Source organism: Drosophila nasuta, chromosome 2L (genome assembly GCF_023558535.2).
Source record: "Drosophila nasuta strain 15112-1781.00 chromosome 2L, ASM2355853v1, whole genome shotgun sequence".
In the NCBI taxonomy this organism is placed as follows: Eukaryota; Metazoa; Arthropoda; class Insecta; order Diptera; family Drosophilidae; genus Drosophila; species Drosophila nasuta.
In genome coordinates this window covers 10,799,893-10,811,822 of record NC_083455.1, presented here as the reverse complement: position 1 = coordinate 10,811,822, position 11,930 = coordinate 10,799,893, and the positions used below count along the sequence as shown (strand labels likewise).

The following is an 11,930-nucleotide window of genomic DNA, read 5'->3' as shown; positions in this document are numbered from 1 at the left end:
GGATATTGTTCTTTTTTTCTTAAAACAAAATAAATATATCTTCATGATTATATAATAATTTGAAATATATTGCTCACTAATTATGAAAACCATATAAAATTTATAAAGCGCGAAGTACAATTTTGAATAAACATTTACACGCCATCTATCCGATACTTCAATTCATCCCTGATTCACAAAACACTTTTTTTTGAAATCGATATTTTTATTAGCGATACTACGATAACAATTTGCTAAACATCGTCTAGATCGATGGTAAATTGTAATTTAAGTACTGGTTGTTAATATAATTATTAATGAAGTTATGAAATGAATTAAGCATTGTATTCGCTATTTCATTATAGCAAAATACGAAAAATGTAATGGTTTCCTTTCAATACAATACAATTTACACACATACGTATTAATTACATTTATAGAACATTATTATACCTTGATTTTGCTACCATCAAGGAATGGGATGAAAATTCAAATTTACCGGGCTTTCTCTCGACAGAGATACCACCCAGTCAGTGTCTATGCTGACGACGATACAATCTCCTAGTCTGTCATTAAAACCAAAATAGCGCAAGACATTCATTTGAGGTCCAAGATCCAAAAGACAAGTGCACAAAACAAAACTGGTTTTCTTTCATATGATTTCTGTCTATAGTTGTTCATATGTATGTATGTATGTGCTGTGCCGGGTATGCGTTAGTTTTAACCAATAACTGACGGAATAAATAAAATACTTTACGAATTGCCCTCGTCAATTATTTTTAGCAAAGAGCTTTTCGCCTGTGTTGTGTGAATTCTGTAAAGAAAAAGTTCGTTTAGTGTTATACTTCAACTCGGTGCTTAAGCAATAGGAGGGAGAGCTTAAACGTGAGATCATCGATTTCAAGGAATATACAAACAAGTTTACACATCTCAATTGGCTATGTACGTACATTTGTATACATTCATTAACATATGTATGCAGTATATACCAAAACATACATGCATTTATACACATATTCTTATGTACATATCTATCAAATTGTTTGTTATGTACACATATAAACATCTATGTATTGGTAAATGCAATGAAAAATGTATTTATAACTACTTTTTAAAGAAAAAATTATGCTTTTTAAGCGAATGTGTGTCTATATAAATAAATGAACTCAGCGTACAGACAACGTGTGTATATAAATATCAGTACATATTCACGTATGTAAGGTTGCAAACGTACAAACAAAAGTCGCTGGTGATAAAGTTTTTCCGTCCCTACCTACTTCCACACCTCTTCTTATCAAACTGAAATCTCATGACGTAACTTCATTGTATATGTAGATCCGGAATATATTTGTCTATATCTCTGTGGATTTTTTTTACATTTAATCAGGAAGTTTCAAATATTTATTGTGAAGCAAAAAGAAAGTGGTCTCTCATGGCTGTTGTGCATTCTTCAAATTTGTATGCAAATACCTGTATATGAAATCGTGATCTATTTTTATCAGTCCAACCCAATACAATGGAGGAACACGAAATAGAACACTTGCCATTTGCATGAATTCATTCTAATTAGAACGCGCCACTAGTAAATATCACACGGAATGTTTGCGATTAATTTGTGTTTATCAATTTGTTGTACAAACATAAAGATTACTTGGCAGCTTTGACAACAGAGCCTAACCATTGTTATTTGTTATTTTTAATATTGATAGAAAGATACTCTAAACAGCTGACTTGACTTTGTGTGCTTGCAACCCTGAAGATCGACTTATCAATGCAATGAATTGACGTGCAATGAACTCAATTGAAGACATGTATACAATTTGAACAACGGCTCAGTTCTTAGTTTGGTTGCATGCAAGCGTAGTGTCTCTGTTAAAAACTATTTTAACCCTTAATAGTGCAAATCATATAAGTCAGTGCAAATTTTATAATTTTGATTTTGACAATTTTTAATTTCTCATTTATTAAACGCTGATAAGTAAATTCAGCAAATATGTTTCAAACATTTCGATCAGCAAGCGTCCAAAATAGTAAATAAATAATAAAATATACGCTGCAGATTTTTATCGACTTATCGAAGTTAATTTACAATAAATGCCATGAAATTGAAACGGATTTTGTAATTTTTAATATAAATTTTTAAAATGTTAAATAGAATTATATACAATAAGTAAATCTACATTAAAAACAAATAAATTAAAAGACATATATATATTTTGTTATATATATTTTCTTTTTGTTATCTAATTAATTGCAGATCCTCCACAGAATCTGCATTTTCTGTTATCGATAAGTGCAGATTATGTGGAGGCTCTGCAAGTAATTTTTTTTGTTTTCGTATCGAAAACCGAGTAGGTATCGTCAATATCGTAACACGAAAGAATATATCATTACAATAACAGATTCGCAATTAAGAGCCAATAATATAATGAAAGCATACATATTCTTAATACTTTAAGGACGATGCGTTCGAGCACTGGTTCGGAGAGGTCTTCGAGTCAACTTTCAATATATGATTATCCAGAGCATTTGAATCCATTTGCCGATGATGACAATCACAAACGTTTGCGATTTTGGAGTTTATCAAAACGCGGCGATAACAGACGACGAAGTTTTTCGGTTGGAAACTTAAAAGAATTGTGGTTAGTATTGTATACCAATTTAATCCATTATTCTGTATATAATTTTAAAATATGCAATTCTTTAAAGGCCTCTCAAAACTTTTTCATTAAGAAAAAAGAAGTCATCGACTTTGGGTATACAGAAGACATCAGAAAGCCCTCCAGTTTTACGTCGGAGTTTAGAACCAAACTCTCTGTACCCAGGAGACCAGGCCTTCAGAAGACAATATACGAATTCCTTGCAGAATATCAATACACCAAGAGGTGTAAGTGGCTAGCCTTATAAATTAACATTGCAATACACAGAGTAATATAAGATTTTTTTTAGCTAAGATCGAGCGGTACAAACTTTAGTCCCGTTCACAATCCCCATCAACGGTCAACAATAAGTGAAGGGTATTTAACGCCGTTAAGTCAACGATACCATCCAACCAGGTAAATATTTTTATTTTTATTATGTTAAGAACTATTGTTAAAATAAATATTCATCGATATAATTTTGCAGATCTTCACAGACCAGTTTAGTGAGCTCAAATCCATTTGAAAGTGATATAGAGTCGGATGCGACCGACATTGGAAGTGTTTCACTTGGCGGAGTCCGCAAATCCTATCGCAAAAAGAGAAGAGCACCTTTAGCACCAACTAAGGAGATGGTAAGAACACATTTAAGTATTTGCAAATTATTTATTAAAATTTTCTTTATTTTTGTAGCTGAGTAAGACGTCGACTCCCGTAAATGGAAAACAAGAGGATAGTGAATTGAAAGCTGAGCAAAATAAAGCGATTCGATCCCTTGCCGATGAAATAGAACAATTTGTAAATAATAGTAATGAGACTTCAACTGCTCCAATCCCAACAGTCGTAGTGGAGTCCCCCTCTCCTCGCCCTGAAAGTCCTCAAACTACAAACAACAACTTAGAACCGCCAATATTCGCTAAAGTTCGAATCCCAAGCAAATCTACCGAAAGTGATCCAAGTTTGCAGGAGGGTACGATAACAATAACGACTGTAACTTGTACTTCAACGATCGATCCTGTGACAGAAATTAAAACTGTGCAAATAGATAGTAATTTAGATCAAAACACAAAGTCTTCCCCTGTAGCCGAAAGTCCAAAAATTGAACGAAAATTTTCCGGCAAAAAGATTCCTCCTAAACCGCCAGTTCGTAGTCATTTTACAAAATCTGAAAATAAGTTGCAGAGTATAGAACGTACGTCCTCAAGCAAACCCGTTACGGACACTACACGAGTTGATGAACCGAGTAGCAGTTCAGTGAAAATCATAGAAACCTCTTTTGTCTCAAAAACTCCACAAACTGAGCCAAAGATTTTGGAACAAACTAGTTCTCCAGCCTCTCCAAGTCGCAGCTCTATTACAAGAACAGAACCCGAAGAGGAAAATAAGTTACAGAATGTAGAATATACATTGACAAACGAACAGTCAGCGGTTCTGGCCAAAGTTAAAATTGTAGAATCTTCCACTGCCATAGGAAGTCCACAACATGAACCAAAGATTCCACAACAACAAACAAGCTCTCCCGTCCCACCAAGACGCAGGAGTATTGCTAAAGAAAATAAGATCCAGATTGTTGAACCGATAGTGAAAGCTCTTCAAATTGATGAATCGACTAGTTCTTCAGCTGATACTGTATCAGAAGTAACGAAAACTGATTCAAAGATTGTATCTTCATCTATAGCTGCAGGATCAAATGATGTTGAAACTAAAACAGTTAAATTTATTAAAAGTTCACAAACTGAGCACAAAATCGCAGATCAAACAAATTTACCGAAGCCGACAACTTCAGAGCTTTCCCTTATTGAAGAAACTAAGATAGCGAATACAGAACACACTTTAACAAACGTTGCGGGGACAGGAAATTTGTCTGAAGATAGAATAAATAGACAACCTCTAAGTCAATCAAGTGAACGCAAAGGCCTTAATAATCTTTCAACTGCTCAAAAGTATTGTTTCAAAGAAAACAACAACGCTGAGAATTACGAGTACTTAAACAAGCCTTTGACAATTTTTGAAAACTCTGAGAGGAAATCAGAACGACCTGACGATGGAGGAGCCCAACCCAAACCAAAATCAGTCAAAGAAATTATTGATTCAATCAATAGGAGTCAGAAACTGCTCAAAGATAGTGCGGCAAAGGGAACTACGGTGTATTCAACCGCTTTATACACTGAAAACAACAATATTGGACCGATAAGTAATCAAAGAAGTTCACAGGTGCCTTCGGAGATCTCTCCAAATATATTAACGGCCAGCAGCTCGGGTGCTCCGTTGGAAAATGAGCAGCAAGTGGAAGAAAACTATTTTCAAAAAAGCAAAATCAATAAAACCGCCTTTCAATATCGTGAGTCTTCCCCAACAGCGTTAAATTTAGATTGGAATCCTCTGCCAAAACCAAAGAGAATTAATAACGGTTCATCAACTTAAAATAAATTATTCGATTGTATATGGCTTTAGAATTGCATAATTCAATAGTTTTAGTTTCAAATTAATTTCTGTGCTATGAAATGTCCAAAAAAAAAAAGCTTTGTAACTTGTGTAACTATATTTTTTGTATGTAATAAATGTATGATATGTGTATCAGTTTGATGGATCTACTTGATGTTTTCTATTTATAAATTCTGGCTCCTTCTTAGCTCCCACTTTAAGATGAATTTCATGAATTCAAGACTAAATAATGAATTTATGTAAAGCAATCAGAGTTCAAAAATAATACTCCGATGTTAACGTCTCCAAGGTAGTCTTGGCACCTCTACAGGGGGTTTTTCATACATTTTCAGTGAAATAAAGTCTTTATTTAAATGTCATAAAATTTACTTATAAACTTATGTATAAACCATCTAAAATGCATTATAAGTACATATGTTGTTGGAATAAACTTAGCTGTCCACGAAAATTATTCAAATGTATATTTGTTGTTTTGACTGTAATTATGTTTATTATAGTATTTTGTTTAATGATTAAATGGTCTTACATGATATAATCCCCTGATCAGGATATTGAAGTGTTTTCTGTCAAAATACTATTGGAGAGCAACGAAACTAGTGTAAACGATCATTAAAATACTTAAAGCATATTCAATAATTAAGTAATTATTTTGTATGTTTTTTTTTTTGATTACTAGTAGTTTTCAAAATCAGAAATAAGTTGAAATAATTAAGATTTGTATGTTTTAATGTGTGATTTTTTAGATATAAACATTTCATTCATTATTATTATGCTGAAAAAACAATGAATCGCGTTTAAGTTACTTTTTGCATTACGTTAATACATTGGGGTTTTTTTTTTTGGTTTTTCTTTATTCAAAATTCCTCAAATTGTTTAAAAATTAATATAATCGTATGTCATGTCATGTGTAGTGTGGATATATAATGCGTTCTTTGAGATTCCTTCAAATCAGTTCTGTAGGCAAAATTAAGATGTTTTGCGTTTGATGAAATTATTGCACCTTTAAAAAAGAAGTTCTATCCCATTTCTATATCCATATTCCATATCTTAAGGACCGTGTAATGATGCTATTTATGAGTACATACATATGTACATGCGTAATTTGCATAATTTAATTGCATATCGAGCACATCCACAAAAATACCTAAAGCAACCAAGACTCAAACTGACATCTCAATTGGGGAGGGGGAGAATACACATACGTAATTATGAAATGTCGTCTTACAATATCTATATACTTTTTACCGCGTAGTTATGTATGCTTGTCTGTAACTATGTATAAGTATATATATGTATATATTTACATTTCTATTTAATATTTAACTAAATTAGACATCTGAACACGGTCACAATTCAAAAAGAAAATGCTAAACTTAGTACATATTTAAAATGGATGTTATATCTACTGTTTGTTATGGTACAATTTTTTATGCTTTTCTTTTGTTTTGTCATTTTTTTTTTTGTTTTTGTTTCGTATTTTTTTGAATATACCACGAGGTTTGTGTCGTTTTGTTTTTGTAAACATAATTTGTATTTATATGTATGTATATATAATTGTGTTTTTTGTTATATTCTTTTAAATCAATTGAAGGTATCATACGACGTCGTTCGTTTCCTTCAAGCTTGTACAAATAAAAGTATGAGTATATTTTTAAATATTGAGTTAATTGATCGACTTAATTTACAATACAAAAAGAAAAATGATTTACCAAGTATAGTTTCAAAAATTGTATACTTTCACATGATTCCTTTGACGACACAAAAAAACCTAACATTGAATTAAAGACTATTACGAACTAATACTATACTTTAGCTCAACTGCTGCCCTGCTGCTGCCCCCGTCATCATCAATATCAGTTTTTTTGCGAAATGATAACTTATTCGACAACCCATCCAAACATTTAAAAATATTATCTACGATTTTTATACAATAAATAAGTTTTCATGGATTGCGGAAGCTGCAGTTGCTGTATGCGCTCTTCTAAATTCACTCGGCCAATCTTCTGCCGAATTGTTCTTCGGCACAGATCCATTAATGGCAAGGGTTCAGCTGAAAGCAAAAGGATATCGATGTTAATATCTATTAAAATTCATCAAGTTAAGTTAAGTTAAGTGTGAACGATTAGGAGAAACCCATTCCAAAACCCAAATGGAAATTAATAGGTCAAATACTACAGCAAATTTGAACTGTGCGCTCAACGAATTTAGCTCCCAAAATCTGGAATGTTTTGATGTTCATATCAAACAGACGGACATTCATGTATCAAAACTCCTATAAACTTAACTAGGAAATGACATGTATTAGATAATCAAATATACTTACGATCTAATCCGCCGATGTAACGCATTGTGATCTCGCAGTGTCCCCAGACAGCAGAGACAACTGGATACAATTTCTTGCCTTTGAGGCCTCTAAATGCAATACCCAGGTATTGCTGATCAACAATGAAGCTCAGGGTTCCTTCGTCCATATCTAAAGCTACCAAGAACTTGTCGGGAACCAAGAAGGCTTCGTCATTCTTCAAGATGGCCGGATACGTGATGCCAGCACAATTTTTCGAGTCATGATACAATTTATTGCGTCCCAAATCCCAACCCCAACTTTGTTCTGTGGAACCAACTAAACTTTGATAGCCCACCGAATGCAACGGTGCATCCCCAGATGCAACCCCAACAACTGCATGTGTTCCCCTTTGTCGTGTCGGCCAATATATCTCCCATATATGCAATCCTTTTGTTAATCCAACTTTGCCGCGAATACAATCGGTACTTTGGGCAACGGGATGCCGGTGAAATGTCAATTTATCGTCCTCTTTGACGAATATGTTCAATGAGCGATCCTCCGAGTTCCATGAGTGTTTCAATTGCACTTCTCGGCTGGCTGGCGGCATATCTAGTAATATATCGATGCGAGCGGGTTTTACAAAATCGGCTTGCAATTCTCGGGGTATGATGGGTTTAAATGTTGATTGCGTATCATTACGGTTAACTGTTTTAACACCGCCACTGATTTTTTGACCCATGTTCATGCCACGGCAGCTTCGAGATCGCCTCTGATCGATAGCAACTTTGTACGATAGTCGAAGTCGTTCAAAATCTCTCGGTTCCAAGCGCGATAATACAACGCGCGGCGATAAAGTTGATGATGTTGAAATACTTTGAGGACGTCGCCTATCACTTGACCTAACTGCAGGTGTCCGACCACCCTTATACCTGCAAATAATAAAAAAAAACAAACGAAAAATGCATAAGGGTCAATAAAATAATATAATACATGTGTTTTGCACTCTTAAATCTCAACTCGTTGCGTTGTATGTATGTATATAAAATAAAACTGTCCATACATACATACAATTTAAGCATTGCCTTGAAATAGAAGTTACAGTCTGTGTGAGTTCGTCTGTATGTACATATGTATGTGCTTGCATGTATGCGATGTCTTAGTATATATGTATATGTTAAAATGCAGATGTAAATAAATGTGCATTAATGCTCGCATGTACGCGTGTGGAAAATATATATGTATGTATTGTATTTACATTCAAGTACATTGTTCGTGCAATTTTGGTTAATACAAAAAAACTTGATTGATGTACCAATGAATAAATTATTGCTAATATACTTATTTATTTGTATATGAAATAAACAGACACAATTATGTGTGTGTGTGCATACAATACATAATATGCATGTTTGTATTTTATGTACATACATACACAATTGTGTCAACGCTTGGGATATATGTTTGCATGTATATGTGTGTGAACACGTATTTACATAATTTTTGTTTGAAATAACTCAATTAACTTGCAATTGTTCATTTGCTTCACTCATTTATCTTTTTCTTTTGTTATATTTTATGTTTTTAAATATACACATGTGTATGCATGTATTACCTTTTTTTGCCAAGTTCCATTTACAAGAATTTTAACTGGTTGTTTTTTATAATATCTAAATACAAAATGGCGTCAGCTACGGGACTTCACTAATTTACGGTAGTTAAGTTTACATACGTTGAAGTACATATATGTATATTTCGATATGACATTGAAAAAACATTAATCATATATTTATGCGTATATACAGATTTTAATATATGTATAACATATATGTACACAGTAGTATAATTTGTTTCTTCACTTCACCTTCTGCACTAAACCCCGCTTACAAAACTACTACACGAGTTGTCAAGGTTGCATATACACACACACACGCGCGTATGTACGCTCGACACATGAACGTTGTATACGAACAGCACAGGGTGACTCGAGCTACTGAACTGGCTCCAGTAAGTTGAGTTTCATGCCATTTTGTTTGTTACCAAAAAAGGTGTTGTTACACGAAGATAAAAGTTATCGATTTGGATACATACATTTCCGATAACTAATAAAAATACTTTAAATAAAATGTTGGATGTTTTTTGAAATAAAATAAAAAATATAGATAAATGGAGTTACCATATTAAAAAATCACTTATGATTTTCATGAAACGTCAAATAAAAACGATAAATTTAAAACTTATTTTGAAGTATCTTCAGCTATGATAATTTGTATTACGGAATATTTGTATTTCGGAATAAAATGTATTCTTCTAAAAAATTATTAAATACAAAGAAAAAATAATTAAATATATAAACTTCTGTCAAATTGCTTGACTATTATATTTTTTTAATTTAGATTTTATGGATGTGTACAAAATTAATCGATAACTACACACAGCACACTGGCAGTTTTTGATACTACACAAAATATTTGCAATATCCAATTTTCGATTTGTTGCATTACAAAATTTTAAAAACTGTACATTTTGATTAGCTAACTAAAAACCATCTGTTAATCCAAATGAATTAAGGAAAAATAGATCTGTGATTGTAAATATACTAAACGCGAATTTTAAAAATCGAGTTGTTTCTTGTAATTATTGCGCAGCAGTGCAGTCAATAATCACGAGATACATTTTCTATATTAGTAATTTTGGAGAAAAATTATAAAAATATTTAGAATAATTTATGTTTACAACTACTCGTAGAATTAAATATATATTAAACATTCGCAGAGTTACAAACATTTTTTACTCGATATTATACCGAGAGCAAATTACTGCATATCCTAATCTTCTTGTACCGATAGTTCACCGATATTTTTAACGAAGTCAATATCTTGTATATTTTTATTTTCAGGATCATTGATCAATTCATCCATATAACTTGTTTTAGGCCAAACTGGATCAGTGTATGACATTTAAATTAGTTATTTATACACTTCAGCTCTATGTGCATAGTCGAATATGATAATATGAACTTGGTTGATGATGCCATTCTTTAAAATAGTATACGTTTCATACAAATAACATACATTTTCGAATGACATTTATTAATTGGTGTGGAATCAGGAAGCTCCAAATTAAATTAATTTGAACAAGTAACTTTTGAAATTATTCGAGATTAATGAATTATTTTTATAAATTATACATTTTTATAGTAATGTTAATATTATTTTTGTATATAGATAACATGAACTATTTCTTTTCATCCCAAATTCGAATGCATACAACTTTATTACCGACTCTACGGATTTTTATGCCGTTTTACTAATGATTTTCATTTAAACTCATGAGCATTTTAAAATAAAATTATAATATTAAACAATCGTATTTCGATTTCCAAGTAGTCCTTGATGACTGAACTTCCCAATGGAAATGAAAATACCAAAGATTATGTACATATTGATACTATGCACCTGTAATAATTGTATATTTGAACCGTGTGCAGGTATCGAAAACATGTATCAATACAATGGACCGCATGCAATAACAATAAATGAGGAAGGTTGCGGTATTTACAAAACATGCGAAAGTTTTATTGAAATTACTTGTATATTGCATGCATGTGTATGTGCATGGGAGAGTTGCAGACCGTGACAGAGATCCAGATAATGTGCATTGAATCCTACAACCTTCTTTATGATCCTTCAATGTAGATATAAGTACATACATATATGCACATTCAATTACAACACTGAAATATGTACACAACTATGTATGGTTGTGTGACCATGCTACAACATGTAAAACCGTCTGTTTAAAAATTGGCACATACAATTATACATTGTATATGTGAACGTACATATGTTTATACACAATGTCTATTTTGTTGTCCAATATATTCATATCTCTGCATACGTACATACATATGTACATGCACTTATAATCAAGCAAGCGTGCCACATACATACATACATATGCATGTAGTATGGGTACCTTTGTTCATACATACAAATGCCAGTACCTTCACAATTGCACATAGAAAATTGATTATCACTTATTGCAATACATGTATCCAAATAATTGTATTTTGTTTTTTTTCTGCATTGGTTTTTTTTTAGATCTCTCAATGGTGCTACAAATACACTGTTTGCTGTTGTTGTATTGTCGTGTATATCACGGAACGCATAGAGTGCAAAACTCTTTTTCTTCACTTCATTATGAAAAACGATTGCGTGTATTATCAACTAGATAAGTGCTCGAATAAAACATTAATAATATACACTTACATTACTTCCGTCAATTTTACTTTCTCCTTAAAAAAAAAATCAAAACAACGGTAGCTCACAATGAAAGAACAGAAACCTATGATTGAACATAGAAACGAATGGAATTAGTACAACAAAACGAATCAGTCTGCTCACAGTAGTATTCCGTTCACATTATTGCTTATTACCGATTTAGGCCTTCTACACTACCATTTTTTTGGTTTGATGATGCAAAATTGTTTGTTATAAACAAAGATTAAAGATGGCATGTGTCGTAATAATTTATTTTGTAATTTTTTAATTTTCAAAAAACATACATAAAAAGGAAATAAATAA

General features: G+C 32.2%; 2 protein-coding genes and 1 long non-coding RNA gene across 8 annotated transcripts; 2 read left to right on the top strand and 1 right to left on the bottom strand.

Annotated features, from left to right (window-relative positions):
• The first annotated feature begins 810 nt into the window (after positions 1–810).
• Positions 811–5,231, top strand: LOC132798456 (mucin-3A). 4 transcript variants are annotated; one of them, XM_060810315.1, is made up of 6 exons: positions 811–921; positions 2,439–2,621; positions 2,689–2,866; positions 2,929–3,035; positions 3,106–3,253; positions 3,312–5,230. In XM_060810315.1, coding segments are annotated over exons 1-6 (2,349 nt in total). In that variant the 5' UTR covers positions 811–919; the 3' UTR covers positions 5,043–5,230. The 4 variants fall into 4 exon arrangements, with proteins under 4 accessions (XP_060666298.1, XP_060666297.1, XP_060666301.1 ...); XM_060810314.1 differs by lacking the exon at positions 811–921 and adding an exon at positions 1,274–1,293; XM_060810317.1 differs by lacking the exon at positions 811–921 and adding an exon at positions 2,232–2,330 and having other exon boundaries at positions 3,312–5,231.
• A 429-nt stretch (positions 5,232–5,660) lies between these two features.
• Positions 5,661–11,715, bottom strand: LOC132798457 (protein gustavus). Of its 3 annotated transcripts, XM_060810320.1 has the most exons (4): positions 9,077–9,308; positions 8,960–9,014; positions 7,387–8,276; positions 5,661–7,113 (listed from the first exon to the last, which is right to left on the bottom strand). In XM_060810320.1, the coding sequence occupies exons 2-4, from the start codon at positions 8,977–8,979 to the stop codon at positions 6,974–6,976; spliced, it is 1,050 nt and encodes a 349-aa protein (XP_060666303.1). In that variant the 5' UTR covers positions 8,980–9,014; positions 9,077–9,308; the 3' UTR covers positions 5,661–6,973. The 3 variants fall into 3 exon arrangements, with proteins under 3 accessions (XP_060666303.1, XP_060666305.1, XP_060666302.1); XM_060810322.1 differs by lacking the exons at positions 8,960–9,014; positions 9,077–9,308 and adding an exon at positions 11,616–11,715; XM_060810319.1 differs by having other exon boundaries at positions 8,960–9,308.
• Positions 9,780–10,703, top strand: LOC132798459 (uncharacterized). Its single transcript, XR_009633946.1, has 3 exons — positions 9,780–9,934; positions 10,244–10,484; positions 10,572–10,703. It is a non-coding gene; the product is annotated as an uncharacterized LOC132798459 (long non-coding RNA).
• Positions 11,716–11,930: the final 215 nt, after the last annotated feature.

Coding starts and splice junctions, on each gene's coding strand:
- LOC132798457 (XM_060810319.1), bottom strand. CDS start 8,979: ATGGAACTTGGCAAAAAAAG. Junction 8,277..8,959: donor ATGGAACTTGGCAAAAAAAG/GTAATACATGCA, acceptor TATTATTTGCAG/GTATAAGGGTGGTCGGACAC. Junction 7,114..7,386: donor TTACATCGGCGGATTAGATC/GTAAGTATATTT, acceptor TTTTGCTTTCAG/CTGAACCCTTGCCATTAATG.
- LOC132798456 (XM_060810314.1), top strand. Junction 2,622..2,688: donor GGAAACTTAAAAGAATTGTG/GTTAGTATTGTA, acceptor AATTCTTTAAAG/GCCTCTCAAAACTTTTTCAT. Junction 3,254..3,311: donor TAGCACCAACTAAGGAGATG/GTAAGAACACAT, acceptor TTATTTTTGTAG/CTGAGTAAGACGTCGACTCC.